The sequence below is a fragment of the Chelonoidis abingdonii genome, chromosome 4 (genome assembly GCF_003597395.2).
Source record: "Chelonoidis abingdonii isolate Lonesome George chromosome 4, CheloAbing_2.0, whole genome shotgun sequence".
NCBI classification, from domain to species: Eukaryota; Metazoa; Chordata; order Testudines; family Testudinidae; genus Chelonoidis; species Chelonoidis abingdonii.
In genome coordinates this window covers 154373148-154393436 of record NC_133772.1, presented here as the reverse complement: position 1 = coordinate 154393436, position 20289 = coordinate 154373148, and the positions used below count along the sequence as shown (strand labels likewise).

The window sequence follows — 20289 nt, the reverse complement described above, 5'->3', positions numbered from 1 at the left end:
TAAATTGCCTAGGGAGGTTGTGGAATCTCCATCTCTGGAGATATTTAAGAGTAGGTTAGATAAATGTCTATCAGAGATGGTCTAGACAGTATTTGGTCCTGCCATGAAGGCAGGGGACTGGACTCGATGACCTCTCGAGGTCCCTTCCAGTCCTAGAGTCTATGAATCTATGAATCTATGCTAAGGGATGGAGGAGCCAGACAGTTTCCTTCCTCGCTCAATATGATGCCACTGGTGAGGAGGCAGAAGATGTAGTGACTCCCAGTGGAGACATGTCACAACACATGTGGTGATTTAGTTGGTGACTGGATGATTTAGTTGGAGTTGGTCCTGCTTTGAACAGGGGGTGGGACTAGCTGACCTCCTGAGGTCCCTGCCAAACCTGATATTCTATGATTCTATGAAATCTCAGCCCCACTGAAGTCAATAGGAGTTTTGCCGTTAACTTCACCCACTTTCCCCCAGAGCAAGGCTTGCTGTTGCAAATCCAGACTAGTGCCTGTGGCAGTAAGCATGACAGCAGCAGGGTCTGAACAGCTGGAGGGAAGTTCACTGGTTAAGTAAAAAAAATATTGTTATAACAATAACAACAGCAGCCCTTTCTGAGATTTCCTGTTTATTTTCAGGACTTTGTTTAACCAAAGAACAGCAGCTAGCAAAACTTCTGGACAGATTCCCTTTATGGGGTTTAAAAGGCTAGAAATGTTGAAACCAACACAAATCACGAATTATATCTCCAGAGCTTCCTCTCCCAGGTTCTTGTTCATAAGTCCCATACTCTGTTCCTTGTCAAGGCTCTGCACTGAACTGCTGTGGTTCAAGCTTGCTAGGATGCCTGCTTACTGTATGTCGGACACTGTGGGCAGAAGGAGACCAAAGAAAGACACCCCAGTCATGGCAGAGCACAACCACCAGCAGCAGGATGAGCCAGGAGAATTACCAGCAACAGCGGTGGCAGGTCATTTTCCAAAGGGGAACAAGGGACACTGAACACCATGTGGAGTACAGGTATTGAAGGGTATGTGCTGTTTAGGAAAGACAGAAATAAAGGCGAAAGTGGAGGAGTAGCATTGTATGTCAATGATGAGGTTAACTGTAAAGAAATAAGAAGGGATGGAATGGATAAGATGAGTCTGTCTGGGCAAAAATCACATTGAGGAAGAAAGCTACTAGAGCCTCCCTTGAGATAGTGCTTGGGGAGTGCTATAGGGCGCCGGGATCTGATTTAGATATGGATAGAGACCTTTTTAATGTTTTTAATGAAGTAAATACTAGTGGGAATTGTGTGATCATGGGAGACTTTAACTTCCCAGATATAGACTGGAGGACAAGTGCTAGTAACAATAACAGGGCTCAGATTTTCCTAGATCCGATAGCTGATGGACTCCTTCACCAAGTGGTTGCTGAACCAACAAGAGGGGATGCCATTTTAGATTTGGTTTTGGTTTTGTTAATTTGTTATTGGTGAGGAGTGAGTCCTCATAGAGAAATGCTGTGTGCGACACTTGCGCTTCAAGTGTGATCATGAGCTACTTCAGTTTAAACTAATGAAGGATAAACAAAAACATCGTGCTGACATGAGTTTTTGACTGCAAAATGGTTTGGCTAACTTTAAAGAATTATGGAAATTACGTAGGGAAGTGGATTGACTGAAGAACTTGGGATCTTAAAGTGCGAGGAGCCTGAATTACTTCAAGTCAAAAGTTGCAGGACTATAGAGCCCTGCTCACAGAAAGGGAAAATGAATAGGCAGGAAATGTTACAAGCTGGCATGAGCAAGATCTCAGAGACGGTGACTAAAAAGCAGAACAGCTACAAGAGTGTGAAAGATGGGATAGGTGGAGCAAGGAAAGCTACCTTATTGAGATCAGAATTGCAGGGTAAAGTTAGAAAGGCAAAGCCATGTAGGTTTTCCTTGCAAAAGATTAAAAACTCAGTGAGTAAAAGTATCGATAAGTGATATAAAATTAAGAAGAACAAAGAAAGAAGAAGTGGGACCACCAAACATGAGGATGGAGTGAAGATGTTTAGGATAAACTATGGCATGTCCCAATATCTAAACAAATATATTGCCTCAGTCTTTAATGGAGGTAAGAGAAGCTTAGATATGGGAGGCTGACAATAGAAGAGGTACTGGAGCTAGATATTACACATCCGAGGTAGAGCCTAAACTCGACGCTTAATGAGATGAAATCAGGGGGCCCAGATAAATCTTATCAAGAAATTTAATAAGGAACTGGCCACATGAAATTGCAAGCCCATTACAGAATGTTTTAATGAATCTAGGGTAAACTCAGGTATGTACCGTTATGGAGACATGTCTAACATTAGTCCTGTCTTGAACAAAGGGGAAAAGTGATGAGAGGGGCAATGCTAGGCACCCTGGTCGGTTTGAACTCTGTAGTTGCAAGGTTGAAAAAAATTGAAGTAAAAAGGTGGTCTAAGACATTAGGACAATGACTAATTGGGACAAAATCACATGATTTTACAAAAGTAGAATCGTGCCATACAAACCTAAAATCTCACTCTTTGGAAGAACCCGGTTAAAGATTTTTAGACAAACGGAAATTGCAAGTAGATCTATAAATACCTTTATTATCGGTTTGATTACAGTCTCCACATGGGGAATTCATTAGCCTAAAATTGAGAAAATGATGGGAATCAATATGAATTGATAGGAATTGGATAAGAACTGGTTAAGGGGGAGACATAACAACATGGTCGTTGAACTGAAAGTGATTGTCAGGCTGAGGGTAGGCTACTAGTGAGTTCCTTCAGGATCGTTTTGAGGACCAATTTATTAATCTTTTTATTACTGACCTTGGCACAAAAGTGGGAACGTGCTATAAGTTTCGCGAATGACACAAAGCTGAGAAGGTATGCCATCCAATACAGAGAGGACAGGATATCATTACAGGAAGATCTAGAGGATGACCATGTAAACTGGAACTATAAGTAATAGGATGAATTTAATAGTTGAAAGTGGCCAAGGTCATGATTTAGGGATTTAATGACAAGAACTAAATTGTATATAAGCATGGGGTAAGAGACAATCAGTGGAAAAAAAAGAATAACAGAGAGGAGAATCTAGGACAATGGAGTATTGATTGATCACAGGACGACTATGAGCCGTCAAAGTTGATATGAGCTGTGAAAAAACTAATTGCGGTCTTGGATGCATCAGCGAAGGTATTATCCAGTATGAGAACGAGGGTTAGTACAAAAGTTGACAGGAACTGGTGAACTCATCTGGATACTGTGTGATTTCTGAGTCTCCATATTTAGAAGAATGAATTCAAACTGGAACAGGCTCCGAGAAGGGTACTAGGTGATCCAAAGATAGAAAAACCCTGTCGTAATAAAGGAGACTCAAATAGCTTGGCTTCTTTGGACCCTAACCAATAAGAAGGCTGAGGGGAATTCTGGTTGCTCATACTTATATATCAGCAGGGAATAAATCTAGGGAAGGGAGTAGGTTTTTTAGCTCAGAAGTACAATATGGACACAAGAACCAAATGGATTACACTGCTATCAGGAAGTTTAGACTTGAATTAGATAAAGTTTCTAATCTACAGAAGAGGTGAAGTTATGGAACAGCTTCCAAGGAGTCAAATATTATGTGAGGGTCAAAAGACATTAGCTGGCTAAGAATAATCTTATTAGTTTAATGTGAGGGATGATAATTGGAATAGCCTATTTGGCAATAAATTCGTCTTTGATTACTAGCCGGTTAAATACGCTCAATGTCTTCTCTTGTAATGAATTTAGATGGTGGGTCTGAGTTACTACAGATTAAAATTCTTCCTGGAATGGCTGGCTTGGATGTCATTGCTCACATGCTCGCGGCTTTAGAATAGATTCCATTAATTTGGGTTTTAGGAAAGAATTTCCTGCAGGACAGCAGATAGAAGCGCCTGGAGGGGGGGATCGACCTTCCTGAGCGTGGGGCAATAGGAGGTCACTTGCTGGGAAATTTCGCTGCACACTTGAACGTCTTTAAACACAGGATTTGAGACTCATGCTCAGACCACGGGTTAAATACAGAAGTGGAAATGGAGGTAAGAGATTCTGTGGCAACTGACTTTTGTAGCAGAAAAAGGAGATCAGACTAGAATGATGCATACATGGCTCCCTTACTACCTTAAAGATCTATGGGCCTGGTCTACACTACAAGCATTAAAACCGATTTTCAAAGCAGAGTAATAAAACTGATTTAACGCTAAGTACCGTCCACATACGAGGCCCTCTAAATATCGATATAAAGGCTCTTTTAAATCGGTTTCTGGACTCTCCGACAAGAGGAGACGGGCTAAAATCATATTACCAATTGGATTAGGTTGTGTGGCCGCACACGACAGTATTGCCGTCGGGCAGATATCCACAGTCTGCACCACTGTGACCGCCTTCTGGACATGCAATCTGAACTCGGATCTGCAAGTGGCCAGTGTAAACAGGAAAAGCCCCGCAAAATCTTTGATTTCAAGAATTTCCTAATTTGTCCCGCGTGGACGCTCTGCATCAGCACGTTCGTGCCTGCGATTGCGTCTCCAAATCCAAATAGAGCGTCCAGTCAGGGACCGTACGGTGAAGATACTGCATCTGATTCTGTATGGGGAGAATAATCTTTCTCATCAGAGTCCGTTACAAAAAGACGAGAAATGCCTAAAGCATTATGACAACTCTCTCAGGCTACACAAGTGCGTGTCGTGGACAAGCTAATGGAAAGCTAAAGATCAATGGGACGTCTCTCCATGGAGGGAGGGAGGGAGTACATGAGGGATCAGCTATCCACAGTCCAAGGAGTTCTCTGAAAAAATATTTACATTCTTGGCTGAGTCCAATGCCGTAGGTTCAAAACACAGTTGTCCACGCAATGGGTTCAGGGATTAGCTCGACAATATTATCCCTCCCCCCCACTCGAAGAAAGAGAGACAAAAAATCAGTTTTTGATTTCTTTCAACTGGTCACCCTATACTCACTGAATGCTGTCTGCCATGACACATGCTGGGCGTGAGTAGCAGTATCCGCTCTCTCTCCCCTCCCCGTGGCAGATGGTGCAGTAGACTCTTAGCGTCCTTGTCATTAGCCCATGATGCTCCTGGGCCTGGCTCAGGTGGGCTGGCCAGGGCGCACTGGGTAAAATGGATGATTCCCCGGTCATTCCCAGTAGATGTACAGAACGGCTGGTAACCGTCCCTTCATTAGCACTGAGCTGATCTCCATCAGCCCCCTCCCTTCCTGTGTAAAGAAAAGATTCAATGTACTGCCCCTGGACTATATGCAGCGGGATGCTGGGCTCCTCCTCCCTCTGCACCGTTCTTATTCCTGTTGGACTGTCACAGCAGTCAGCGAGGCTGCCTCCACCTCAATTTTATTGCTCACTAACAAGTCACGTTTCTTTATCCTGCAATTTCTTTGATTACTCTTCATGGACACTAACTCGGGGGACCACTGCAAATGTAGCCCGAGAAGATTGGGGGAAGAGCGGAACAAATGGTGGACGTTATTGCAGGCGCACGGGAGGTGACGTGAATGGCAGCAACTGCGATCATTTCTGTGGGATCTGACCGAGCAGCTGTGCTCTATTAACTGGTTCTCTTAGTACACTTGCCCAGTAGTTCTAAGGCAGGACTACTTTTTAGGAACCATAAAGGAATTGATTGACTCGGGGAGTCTTCCTAGTTTTGCCTTTGTGTTTCCCCAGCCAACCTTCAGCCAGGTGGCACCATCGAGTAAGCTAAGGCACACAGTCAGAGAGGACCAGATAACCGTCATCCTTATGCAATGACAAGATGGCAGCAGACAGTACAGAGTGACTGATAAATCGTCTCTGCTATCATGCACAGCTAAACGGAATGCTGCTGTATCACTGCAGTACGCCTTCTGTCACGCATCCAGTACACGATACGGTGCTAGTGACAAAAGGCAAAAGGAGCCCATGGTTGCCATGCTATAGCGGTCTGCCAGATGGCAATCCAGGGAAAGGGTGTTGAATGATTTGGTGCGGGTTCTTTCACGGGAGAGAAATGAGTGACGACATTTACCAGAACCACCGCGCACAATGATTTTGCTCCAATCAGGGCACTGGCGTGAGATCTCAGATTCAACTCAGAATTCCAAGGGACGGGGGAGACTGCGGGAACTATGGGATAGCTACAGAATAGCTACCCACAGTGCAACGCTCCGGAAATCGACGCTAGCCTCGGACCATGGACGCACACCACCGAATTAATGTCCTTAGTGTGGCCGCGTACACTCGACTTTATACAATCTGTTTTATAAAACCGGTTTATGTAAAATCGGAATAATCCCGTAGTGTAGACGTACCCTAAGATTCTACGACTCAGAAAATAATGCAAACTTCCTCCAAGGATCAATTCCACCTATCCTTTTCTACTCACAGATGACCTGATGTCTTTTAAGATAACCCTCATCATTGCTAATGCTGTGTATAATTTATGCAGTGCCACAGATGTATATGAGTTACACCTGGCAAGAGACATAAAAAGCAGTAAGAAGAGGTGCTTGACACACATTAGGAGCAAGAGAAAGACAAAGGAAAGTGTAGGTCCTCTTTAGCAGGGAAGGAGAGATAACATCTGAGGACATCAAGAAAGCTGAAGTGCTTAATGTCTATTTTGCTTCAGTCTTCACTAAAAAGATTAATAACCAGATACTCAACACAGTTAATATTAACTGGGGAAGGCATGCAAGCCAAAACAGGGAAGAACAGGTTAAAGAATATTTAGATAAGTTAGATGTATTCAAGTCAGCAGGGCTTGATTAAATTCATCCTAGGGTACTTGGGGAATTAGCTGAAGCAATCTCAGAGCCATTAGTAATTATCTTTGAGAACTCCTGAAGATGGGAGAAAGCCAGAAGACTGGAAAAGGGCAAACATAGTCCCTATCTTTAAAAGGGGGAACAAGGAGGACCTGGGAAATTATAGACCAGTGAGCCTAATTTCAATACCTGGAAAGAGAGTGGAGCAAATTATTAAACAATCAATTTGTAAGCACCTGGAGGATAATAGGGTTATAAAGAATAGACATCATGAGTCTATCAAGAACAAACCATGCCAAACCAGCCTTATTCCCTTTTTTGATAGGATTACTGACCTAGTGGAAGGGGGGGGAAGCAATAGATGTGATATACCTTGATTTTAGGAAGGCTTTTGACACAGTTCTGCATGACATTCTCATAAGCCAACTAGGGAAATGTGGTCTAAATGAAATTTCTATAAGGTGGGTGCACAACCAGTGGAAAGACCATATTCAAAGAGCAGTTATCAATGGCTTGCTGTCAAATTGCAGAACCCCACTAGATAAGCCCTCCGAGAGGTCTGTCCTGAGTCTGGTATTATCCTCACATTCCAAAATAGTCTCATTGAAATAAGGCGCTATTGGGCTATTAGGAATACAATCTTGTCCTATTATTCCTATCACCTCCAGAGAAAGGGAAGCGCCTAGAAGATGTAAAAGGAAACTTAGTTTGATCGCATCCTGTCTGGCAAGAATTCACTTATGAATAGACACAGCTGGAAAACCCTTATGTCTGTATAGATGTATTGTAAATCCTTACTTCTGTATTGTTTTGTATGTTTATTTGCATGGTCTCTGTCTGGTTCTGTAATTGTTTCTGTCTGCTGTATAATTAATTTTGTTGGGTGTAAACCAATTAAGGTGGTGGGGTATAATTGGTTAAATAACCATGTTACAATATGTTAGGATTGGTTAGTTAAATTTCAGTAAAATGATTGGTTAAGGAATAGCTAAGCAAAACTCAGGTTTTACTATATAGTCTGCAGTCAATTAGAAAGGGGGGGGAATGGGAACAGGGACTGGAGATGGGGGAATTGGGATCATGTTTTGCTAAAGGGGAAATGGGAACAGGAACAGGGACACAGGCAAGGCTCTGTGGTGTCAGAGCTGGGAAGGGGGACACTAAGGAAGGAAACTGGAATCATGCTTGCTGGAAGTTCACCCCAATAAACATTGAATTGTTTTCGCCTTTGGACTTCGGGTATTGTTGCTCTCTGTTCATGCGAGAAAGACCAAGGAAGTGAGAGGGTGAAGGAATAAGCCCCCTAACACAGTGTCACGCTGGTCATTAGTATCGTGAAATGTGCATACAGATATTGCGTATGGAGTTACGTGTATAGACACTGAAAATAAGCCCGTAAAGTCTGTAGCATCTATTGTTTACGTGTCAATTGAACACTGTCTCCTTCACAATGATTCACCTATCATGAGTTTGAGCTGAAAGCAAATGAAGGACTGTGAGGACATCAGAGGGAAAACAAAATCTAATAGGAAGAGTTAGGGGCAGTGAACCCTATCTGGAGGTGTACATCAAAAGTTCAGGCTTGGCTGAAACCACTGTAGAGAACTTTGCATGTGATAAACTTCTTTAGATAAGAGAGTGACTTTTCGTTAAGTTTAGTCTCTAGAAAGCATGTTATGATTTTGTTTTATATGTAACCGCTGGTTTCCAATATTCGGACTCACTATTATTTGAATCTCTAACGTTTGACAAGAAACCCATTCTTGTTTTCCCTGGAAATATATCTCAGTGCTTAAGCGAAGTGCCGGGCAAGAGGTGAACTTTACAAGCTGGTGTGTATTGTTCATTTGGGAACAGCAGGCCTGGTGATTTGGGGCGAGTGTCTCGTGGACAAGAGGCTGGACGCTGCAGGGGATGTACCTATTGCTACCTGTCCAGAGAGAGCAAAGTGTTTGTGCCAGAAGCTTGGGTTTTCAGGGAGTTGACCCACAGCCGGTGCAGACAAGATTGCTTCACACTAAGGGCAGGCTGTGGTGAGTACCTCCCAACCCTGGGTACCCCCAGGAGTCTGACACGGGCATCCTGCTATGGCAGGTTCTTGCCTCTTTGTGCCCAGGAGTTATTTCACCTTCTGCCACTGTCCTCACGTTTGCTGTAACTGCTCCTTATTGGAGCTACCGACTGTTAGTGCCTAAGGGTGATTTTCCCCATCTCGTACACTACTCTCATTCTTGTTTCCAGGATGTTATTCATTTACCCTTTCCAGTGCAAGGAACTCACACACGAGCCTCGTGCGCCTTGGCCCAGGAACGGTCATTTTCTTATACGTCTGTACCGCACCTAGCACATGGGGCCCTGATCCCTGCGTGGGGCTCAGAGGATCATCTATAACGCAAATACCAAATAAGAGTAGTCCCTGATGTTAGCACGTTCCTTGCTCTTAAGACCATATTTTGACACTTGCTGCTATTTATATTTCACGTCCCTCAAGCCCCCACCCACACCCTGCCTCTCCCCACCCCACCCCTTCCCACCACTGCCCCACCTCTTCCCACCCCATTCCACCCCCTCCCCTGAGCGTACCCCATATCACTCCTCCCTCTCCCTCTCCCTCTCCCTCCCAGTGCATCCTGCATGCCGCAGAACTGCTGATTGCGGTGGGCAGGAGGTGCTAGGAAGGAGGGCCAGGTGCTGATTGGTGGGACCTGCCAGCAGGCGGGAGGGGCTGCAGGGAGGGGGAGGAGCCCCAGGGGGGCTCCTGGTGGGTGCTCCGGCAGCCTCAGATGGATGCTCCAGCCCCAGAGCACCCACAGAATCGGCGCCTATGTATAGACCCATCAGTTAAACTTCCTCCTTTGTAAAACAAGGACAGGGTCCAGGGCATGAACATCGCCTGCTTTTTAACAATGCAAGGGAGCTTTGGCACTGTACCTTTTAACGCAATGGCCACCTCTACATACGATTGCAACATCGCCAGAGACACCGCTTCCCCTGCAACGAACAAGACACACTGTCAATAGCGGTACGTCACACATGGCCTGTCTGTCGGCAGAGTCGGGGTCACTCCTGGTCAACAGGATGGGTTACTCTCTATATATCATGCTTCTTCAGTGTGTCAAGCTTTGCCATCATGACAGACAGTGATGGTAGCTCTCCAATTTAACATAGTGAATTGTTCTGGCACTAGGATTGCTATGCGGAAGGTAGAATTACACTGAATGTATAGGCACTACAAAAGAAATACCTAGGTATTTTATACAGAGATCTTCAAAAATAAAAAGCTTGTCTCTGTTCCGTATCAATCTATTACAGAAATCGATTTAATTGTATTGTTCAGGATGCGTGAGGACACCTGGAACCTCACACAGGCATCTTTTCAGCTATTATTTAAATAGAAATAACTAAATAAATACAGGCACTCTAACAATATATTAAACTCTACAAGAAATATGCACTCATGGTGCTATGGAGATGTGTACTGTACTCACAACTGGCGTAGAATAGCACCACCATGTGAGCGGTCTCCGTCAGAGCAGCATTAAAAGTTTCTTCTGTCAGGGTACGGATGAGTTCCAAAGGGAGTTCTCGCTTCCTGTCTCTGTAAACCGCTTCCATCACCTGGTCATCTTGAATGTCTAGAGCAAATCAACGAAGACATAAACATGAGAGCACAGACACAGCATGAACTCAATGTTTGCCAGAGTTTGAAAAGGCCAAGTGCAAAATGAGGAAGAAACCAAGCAATTTATTATGATGCAGCATATGTATATGCCAGTAGCACCTAAATGCATCAGTCAAGATCAGGGCCCCATTGCGATAGATGCTATACATACATACATACAAAGACAGTCCACCCCCTGAAGAGTGAACAGTCTAACTATAAGATGAGAAACAAGAGGTGGATAGGAGAGGCAGACGGGGAATAAGAGGGACACAGTTTTGATCAGTGTAATAAGCAGCTGTCAAGACTCGCTACTGATATACTATTTAACACTATTCTGCTAGGAACTCTGAGCTTCACCGAAATGAAAGGAAAGATGCAGAGATATGCCAGCTGAGGATGTGACCCTTGGAGTAACGAATACTTTTATCTAGGAATCCCACTCACATTTTGTGTTTTCCCCAGACTCACACCGGCTGTTTCTTTCTTCATTTTGGCCATTTCTTATGTGAAATTATTGAAAACATGAGCAGCTTTCTAGGACTGTATTTTAAAGGAAGACTCTCACGGGCATGTAAGACAAACAGAATTTGGGCACGGCACGCATGGGCACTCGAAAGAGGGCAGCCTGTATTTTCAAAAGTGGCTCTGGATTTTGGGGGCCTGACCTGAAATACCACAAAGGGGCCTGGCTTTCTGACAGTGACGAGCACGTGTCTTAAGGCCCCACGCCAGTTTGGATCATATAGGCCAGTGCAACTACAGTACTTATGTATGTTTCAGAATGTCTCTAGCAACGAGGCACCAGCTGTATGAGTAACTCTCCTTAGTAATTAACTAGCATGTGACTAAATGTCAACAGAATTCCAAACACCAACATTACCCTGGTCATTATTGTCACTTTCATCCTCATCTTTCTGGATCTGTTCGCCCTTTATCTTGTCTTCCACAAGGGCTATTATTTCATCAGTGTCTTCCAAAACCAGGTATTTGATCGGCGCACCCTGGGGAAGAGAAAAATACCAGCTGGGACACAAGGGCATTTATTTGCACCTGTGCTCTGGAATGGCTGGAGTCGCTGCAATATAAAATGGAGGCAAGAGGGCACTCAATGGTACCAGGTGGCCACTTTTTGTTTGGTTTTGGACATCAGTGGATTTCTAGGGCTGCTGCACATGGCTCTACACTCTCACATTCAGCAGCTGGAACATCAGCTCAGTGGTTTAAGCATTGGCCTGCTAAACCCAGGGTTGCGAGTTGAAGGGGCCACTTAGGAATCTAAAGCAATAAATCTGTCTGGGGATGGGCCCCGCTTTGAGCAGGGGGTTGGACTATATTACCTCCTGAGGTCCCGTCCAACCCTGACAATCTACGTTGAGATGACTCTGCAGTTCCTCCTCCTGCCCCGAGGGTTGCTGTGGTGTCTGCTGGGTGACTTTCCTATTCCTCTGGCAAACTTACAGGCAGTACAGAGCAACTGGCAAGAACTGGTAGCAGCAGCAACAAACTGGGGAGATGATGCTGCCACAAGAACTTCCCTGCCAACACCCCTTCCCCGATGGCAGTTATCCTACAGGGCTCAGTGTTGGGACCAGGCAGTTCCTACTATAGCTTTAAAACCCAATATTAATACTAATCTAAAAATTCCCAGCCATGTGTTCTGCCATTAACGTGCTCTAGCCACTGGCACTGGTGAAAAAAGAGAACTGGAGCAAGCCTCTTTTTAATGCGGCTCTTACTCAAAACACGCCTGATTGTTGCCTTGCCTCTCAAGAGAGAGCATCTGTTTTCTCTCCAGTGACAGAACTGTGTACATTTGGCTGCCGGCCTCGATCAGGAGGCTACATTAGTGTCACATGACCTGCCAAAAGCTGCCTACCAGCTAACAACTGTTTTTGCAGATGTCTACAAATTATGCAACACGTTCATTCAAAACTCTGCTCCGCAAGTGGATACCATCGCCCATCCATTTCAGACAAACTGCTGGGGCCACGAGCAGTTCCCCTGAGATGATCAAGAACATTAATGGAATGCTGATGCATTATTGGTCTTCCCAGAAAATAAGAATTCTAATGAACGTTTGCAGCAGAGTAACCACAATCTTGACACAGAGAAGGATTCTAGCATAGAAAGGTCTCCCATTCAGATAGGAGTCCAAGAACCTTTCCTTTCCCTAACTTAGATTTGTGCCTGGATTCTACCTTCTTCCTCTGTTACAAACCATAAAGCAAAGGCCTGCTTTGTGCAACATGAATATCTACCCTTCCGCTAAGGGGTTATTTTGTGCAGCACCACGAAATACCCTTATTAATTTGTATTTATGCGCTTGGTGCTGTACAAGACATACAATACAGAGAGCCCCTGCAATTGCAACTTGCAATCAAATTAAGACTGAAATCTATCAGAGAGGAATTGGAATCGTGACAACAGTCTTGACAGCTTTCTGTTTTACATACCTCAGGTAATCATACAATCCCCACCTAGGGACCACCTGGGCACCTCACAATCTTGTAACCTATTTTTTCTACAAAACACCTCTGTGAGGCAGGGCAGTGCTACTACCCCATTTTACAGGTGGGGATCTCAGGCACCAAGCGGCTACATGACTTACACATGGTCACAGAGAAAATCTGTGGCAGGGCAGGGACTTGCTCCCAGAGCTCCTGAGCTTCAGGTTAGCGCCCTCATCATTGGATGGTCCTTCTTCGGTGATGAACTTTTGAACAAATCTGGGCCCAGCTCCTGTCCCCTCAGTTCCAGCAGGGCTCCCGTACTGGTGAGGGATCTGACTGCAGGATCAGGCCGTTTCTGAGCAAGAGGCTGCTGTCGGCTTTTGGGATGAACTCCCATTGATGGGTTTTACTTTTACACCAAAGAATTTCATTCCATACCGCTATTTGTTATCAGAAAAATGTCCCTTACTGAACTGGATTCTACATGGTCTCCCACTACTTCCCAGCTGTTTAACTAGGTACTTATCTGGCCTTGATACCCAGAGCATCTGAGCAGCTCATGATCGTTAAGGATTTTATCCTCCCAACAGCCCTGAGAGATAGGGAAACATCCTCCCCATTGTACAGATAGGAAGACTGAGGCAAAGGGCAGATTAAGGACGTCTCTACACTGTGATTAAACACCTGCGGCACCTAGTCTGAGAGACTGGTCAGCCGACTATAGCTCACAGGGCTCAGGCTGCGGCGCTAAAAATTGCAGTGTGGACATTTGGGCATGGGTGGAGCCCAAGCTCTGAGACCCTCCTCCCTTGCAGGGTCTCAGAGTTCGGACTCCAACCTGAGCCCGAACATCTACTCTGCAATTTTATAGCCCTGTAAGCCAAGCCCTGCAAGGCCGAGTCAACTGACAAGGCCAGAGGTGGGTCTTTTATTTCAATATAGCCATAACCCTTGGTTCCTGTGTGCTCTGTCAATCAAACCTGACCATTTCATCTCTCTCTGGGAACTTCTGACAAATTATCGTTCTGAGAAAAACAGGGCCTTGATGAAGAACAGAATCCTGGGTATAACTGGATTCTGTGTTGTGTTTACATGAAACCAGAAGAACAAACTGAATTGACGTATTTTCATTCTCTCCTTGTTACCTTTCCATTCCCTTGTTTCGGTGGCTATGGGCTCGTAGGGTTAGATAGCTGCTTTCACCTTCTGCATGTAAAAGACCTACCGATGCAGACAAAGGCTTATCTGGTGTCATTTCAACAAAATGGATTTAAAAGGAAATTCATTACAGCAGAAATACAGCAAACAAGCTATAGGCTCGTCCTATTGTCTCAGATGGCAGACCTGGAATGTGTGTGTCACTCATCTGACAAGTGGAAAACCCAAGGAGGAAGTTAGATTCTGGCCCAATCCTGCGTGCTCTGCACACACACAGGAGAAGTTCAGTGTATTCATTGCAATGTGCATTACCTGGCATTTGTCAACGCTGAATTTCATTCAGCATCCCACCTGCCCATTCCCCAGCGTGGGCAGGTCCCTCCGAAGGTACTTTACCGCTCACGCCACCCCCATGTAGTTTCCTTATTAGCCTCTTGGGAGGTACGTTGTCAAAGGCCTCTGTAAAGTCAAAATCCCTGGGGGTTTCAGGAGTCTTAAATGGTTCATAAGCCTCATGCTGGCTTTCTGCACTGGGTGAATTTCACCGTACCTGTTTTGCCCCCAAAACAAACATGAACATAGGAACGGAAGGGACCAGCTGAGTTATCAACTCCAGTCCCAGCTATCACAGGCGACCTCGGCATATCATCCTGTTTGTACATTTATCGAGCTCCATCTAAAAGCCAGGGACTCTCTGGTGGGGAGGCTGTGTACTGAGCAGCCCCTCATGGCCGGGGTGGCTCAGCAGGCACCCCATCCCGTTTAGCCTCCTACACAAGCAGGCTTTCAAATGGGTAACACGTCCCCTGTTGGGGGCTGCTTTAATAACAAAAGCTGTTCTTACCAATCCTCAGGGTGCCAGAATAAAGCCCTTCGCCAGCCAGCAGGCCACACTTAGCTCTGGGGCTTCCTCTCCCAGCCAGAGCTCAGCTTCTGTCCCCAGCTTCTCTCCCAGCCTTCTCACCCCAAACTTCTAGGCCCAAATTCCATCTGGGTTTCCCCATATGATCCTCCTCCTCCCCTGGGTTCCTCTGTCTCAACTCCCTCAGTGTCTCAGTCTTCACCCTCTCCTGAACTCCCCCCACCATATCCTCCTGCTGCTCCTTATAAAGCCACCACCCTGGTCTCTCCCAGGTGTGACTTAGTTTGTGACCAAGGTTGGCCAGCCCTAGCTGTTAAGGGGTGAGCCACCCTGTTACAGCCTTGTATAACGCTTGCTTTCTCTTAACTCACACAGGAAGGGCTACACCAACAGTGCTCCAGCACTTCCATGAAGACTCTCCTACAGTGACAGGAGAGCAACACAGAATATCAGGGTGGGAAGGGACCTCAGGAGATCATCTAGTCCAACCCCCTGCTCAAAGGAGGACCAATCCCCAGATAGATTTTTGCCCCAGATCCCTAAATGGCCCCCTCAAGGATTGAACTCACAACTGTGGGTTTAGCAGGCCAATGCTCAAACCACCGAGCTATCCCTCTCCCCGTATAATGAACCCACCTCCGTGAGAGGTGGTAGTGACAAAACAATACAGAAATGAAGATTTCACAACCACAACTATTGATATGTGATTTCTTGCTAGACAGATGCTGTCAAACTAAGTTTCCTTTAACCATCTTAAGATCTGTCTTTATCTGGTGCTAGTGGGTGCCATTAGGACGGGGTCTCCTTCTTCACAGCCAGGTCTTACCTTGTTTTAACGTCATTTAGATGGAATGTGAAGATGTGACTTCCTGCTTCTCAGCTAATGCTGCTGCTTGGCTGCTCTTTTAATCTGGTTGCAGACGAAGACCGTAGGCTTTAGGCTTTACAATATGGCTGCAGACGAAGGCCTTATCCTGGTGCCCTAATGTGTGCAGGTAACACCATGTGGGCAGGAGGAGCTCTCCCAACGACACAGTGCTGTCTGCACGGGGGGCGCTAGGGCAGTAGAACTGTGTCGCGCTGGGTGGTGATTTTTCACACCCCTGAGTGACGTACTTATACCGATGTACCTTTATAGTGTAGACCTGGCCAGTAGTTCAGCATCAGCAGCCATGAGCAGCCCTACACTAACAAGCCCATGCCATTATGCATTGATAAGGGAAGAAATGTCAGTTTTACACATCCAAGGGGACTGGTTAAAGAATAGCGAGGAAAACAATCATGAAAAAATAACACCTCGAACTTCTACCGGGAAGTGCACTATGTTAAAGCAATTGGATTAAACGTGAACCAATTGTGTCATGAATAAATACAACAACTAACCTCTTCTGCTGTCTTGAGGGCTATGTTAGACTGGAGAAGAACATTCAGATCTACGGAGTCCCTTTCAAAATATAAATCAGATGTTAAATGGTGTCATGGATAAAGTAATATTCTCCCCTGGGTACTGCCTCACTCGTGGGCACTGGTGTTTCTCTAGCAGCATAGGGGTAGTGCCAGCGTCTGACCCCCTAATTGGGGAAGATAACAGGCTACCTTTGCCCAGCCCCTCCTGAGCTGAGAGGCTGCTCAGCCACAGCCCTGAATCTAGGCCAGTGTGTCTTGTATATTTTTTTCAGAGTAAAGCAGAGAAGCGTGTGAATTCTAGCGGTGCCGTTTTGAAGGGCACGGATTTCAAAAGTGGCATTGGCCTGACTCTGCTCCCACTGAAGTCAGAGGGAGTTTTACCACTGGCTGCAGGGAGAGCAGAGTTAGACTAGTGGCTACTGAGGCTGCCGAGGCTGCCAGGAGCCCCGGAGGTAGTTCCAGCAGGCATCAGAGAGGACTCTGACAGATGACCAAAGCCAAACCCAGAAGGAAAGGCTCTGCACAAGCTGCCACAGTGCAACTTCTGAGAGGTCTGCAGTCAGGGCTTTCGCAAAGTGCGCGGCCATCTCCCTGTTCCCCCTCCTCACAGAGTGCAAGCACATTGCCATGAGATGCCTTAGAGTTCAGAGTTACCAGGCTGCAAAAGCACAGCGTCTTCCAATAGCATTACAAACAGCAAACAGATCCTACTTGGGAGTTCTGTGGTGCAGAGACCCCAGCCCAGTCCAGCATACACTCCACAACTCCTGTCCCTTTCTGGGTTTTCCCTTACTTATAATTTAAGAACAAAACACAATCCTTTGTCTGAGCTTCTTCCCAAATTGGCCATTTCTCCTTCCTATGTTACCATACAGTCCCTCTGACTTGGAGAGAGGCATAAACCCTTTTATACTCCTGGGCTGACGCTAATGAGGCCAGCCTGGTCTGACTGTCAAGATGAGTCAGCACAACAGCTCTGCATGCAGAGCCCAATAACTTAACAACTTGCCAAGGGCCCTGTTCTGTTCTCATTTCCTCTTGTATAAATCCAGTGTAATTCCACTGACTTCACTGGTTATTCTGAATCTATACCAGTGTAACAGAACGGAATGTGTAGCACTTGTTAATCAGCTTGAATACAACAAAGATATAAATTGCCTTCAAAAGAAGGACTGCTTATAGGAGACCATAATATTACTAAGCTTAAATACCTTGACAAGAGGGCAACTCCTGCTTTCCCCAGCAGCTGCCATGCAACAAACTCAGCAGTTCTCTTATCAGCTTCGTAGGTCTCCTGCTGACTGAGAATAAATACCAGTGGCAGCCCGAGCTGTAGGTGGATAGTTGAAACCTTTTCTGGATCTTCAGCAACTTCAGTCTAGAGAAGAGATACAATTAAATGGTTTAATATCTTCACAGTGTATGTTAGTGATCACACATAGGTGATCAACAAGCTTAGATTTTAGATAAGTTATGCAAAGTAGATAATGAGATACTATCTTTGTTATCCTAAATAAATAGGATCCAATCACCCCAAAACCAACATTTGGAACATTGCCACCTGAATACGCCAATTAGGGTTGATATTTAAATGAGGGAGAATCTTGTGCATTGAAAGGCTGACAATTTAGGTGGAAACGTTCATAGATTTTAAGACCAGAAGAGACCACTGTGATCATCTAGTCTGACCCCCTGCATAACCCAAGCCATGGGTCTTCCCTCACTTGATTCCTGCTTCAAGCCCAAGTCCAAACTGGAGCAGATCTTCTGGGAAAAACATCCAATCCAGATTTTAAAATTGCCGGTGATGGAGAATCCACCCTAGGTCAGTTAATCCAATAGTTATTTACCCTCACTATTAAAAAGCTGCACCTTATGATCTGTAACCACTGACCCCCAGCACCCTAATGCCTACGGTGGCTTAGAAAATCCCACCAGGAATGCACAGTATGACCTGGATTCTTTTTCCCTCCCTGTTTTCATCATGCTGCCGCAGTTAGCACATGTCCATTGATCTTCTGCATGACAGACTCAGGCATGACTGATCTTCTGCCTGACTGTGTCAGGGCACAGAACGCCCCAATAAAGGGTGTCCCATGCCCCCTGGGGAGGGCTCATTCTGACCTGTTTCCCCAAGCCTAGCTCAGTGGAGGGGATCTAAAGCTGCGGTTACACTGACCCAGGCACCTTGCAGCCACAGAGTTTGGGGGCAGTCTCTGCGATGTGAACCCATGGAAGTCAATTTACACAGCCAGAGCATCTGCCCTTGAATGTCTGCAGGGACATAAACACCCTCCGCAGAGCTCTGAGGCAGAGTCCTGAGTTCTCTCTCTCCCCTGCCCCTCTGGAGGGTACAATACCCTCTGCAGGGCTCCCAAGCAACACACTAAAGCCCAGGGATCCAACCCAATCCCCCCTGAAATCAATGGGAGTTTTGCCATTGACTTTAGTGGGATCAAGATTTACACCCCATATCTTGTGCATGGAGTTGTTCTGAGCTACATGCCCCAGCTGCAGGCTAGCCTCGAGTGCTTTCATGCAGAGCAGATGATGGCAAGTATCATTTAAGCCCATACCACAACAGGTGCTGCCATCAGTTTGAGATATCTGTGGATGTTCAGCGTGGTCAGTGATTGCACCATCAGAGTCCTCCTACAAGGTTGAGTCAGATCTGGGACCCGCTGACAGTGGCAGAAGAAGAGCTGAGCAGACAATGCATCAGAATCTTCATGGCTAGAGGAGAAAAACAATACACTGAGATTGTATTTGTCACAGTGCTGGGTACATGTCCCCGTGTCTCCTCTCAGTGATCCAGCCAGGGCAGCCACTCAGGGAAGGGAGGGATAGCTCAGTGGTTTGAGCATTGGCCTGCTAAACCAAGAGTTATGAGCTCAATCCTTGAGGGGGTCATTTAGGGATCTGGGGCAAAAATCTGTTTGGGAATTGGTCCTGTATTGAGCAGGGGGTTAGACTAGTTGACCTCCTGAGGTCCCTTCCAACCCTGATATTCTATGAACTCTGTCAAATGTATTTAATTCCAGCTATTCCTTTATAGTCACCCACCCAAGTTTAGGCAATATCACTGGCATGGAAAGGCAGGGGGGAAAGTTAACGGGGAGCCAAGAAATGATGCAATGAGCTAAATCCCAAACCTTTCCAGGGAGTTTTTCAAATGTCAAGTCTCTGTGTTCACAAGTGAGGACAAGACAATAATTGTGGAACGTGGAAGCCAATCAAAGTGTTCATCTAAGCACTCCACATAAGCCGAACATAACAGGTTGCATCTTGGGAAAACGCAAGCAATAGCAAAATTCCCATTTACTTCAACAGGACCAGGATCCAGATGACACTCTCCTTCCCTTCACCCCTCCTTGTGCCCAAGGTGCAAATGCACAACCTCATGCTGGAGATCTCCTAGTCTCCTTCAAGTTAAGGCCAGAAGAGATCATTACGAACATCCACTCTGACATCCTGCATAAGCCAGGCCACAGAATGTCACCCAGGGATTCCTGCACTAGAGGGAACTAACTGTCCTCAAGCCCAATAAACGATGGTTCAACTGGAGCATCCATTGGATGGGCCAAAGCCACACCACCACTCTCCAAAGAGAACCCGTTAAGTACTGACTTCTCTGCACCCTTCCTCAGAATAGTGTTCGTGTGTGGCCATCACTTGACTTCCATGGTGCCTTACACTCATGTAGGGTGACCAGAGGTCCCGATTTTATCGGGACTGTCCTGATACTTACTTGTTTGTCCCGCGTCCCGACCAAACATCAGTTGGGACGCGAATTGTCCCTATATTTTGCCCTCTGGTGCACAGGCAGAGGGGGCTCGCGCCCCCCGCCCCAACTCCACCCCAGCCCTGACTCCGCCTCTCCCTCCCCCATTAGATCCCTCCCCAAATCCCCACCCTGGCCCCGCCTCCCCAGCCCCACCTCCTCACTGACCTATTGGATCCCTCCC

At 45.9% G+C, this 20289-nt stretch overlaps 1 protein-coding gene across 13 annotated transcripts in view; it reads right to left on the bottom strand.

The window, feature by feature from the left end:
• The window catches only part of TXNDC16 (thioredoxin domain containing 16), a 95245-nt gene that overhangs the window by 53131 nt on the left and 21825 nt on the right, over positions 1-20289 (bottom strand). For all 13 annotated transcript variants that reach the window (XM_075065805.1, XM_075065803.1, XM_075065802.1 and 10 more), the window contains 6 exons: positions 18901-19057; positions 17536-17702; positions 16301-16361; positions 11328-11448; positions 10272-10418; positions 9715-9774 (listed from right to left, as the gene is read on the bottom strand). In XM_075065805.1, coding sequence (XP_074921906.1) covers positions 9715-9774; positions 10272-10418; positions 11328-11448; positions 16301-16361; positions 17536-17702; positions 18901-19057 — 713 coding nt within the window. The remainder of the gene's footprint in view (positions 1-9714; positions 9775-10271; positions 10419-11327; positions 11449-16300; positions 16362-17535; positions 17703-18900; positions 19058-20289) is intronic.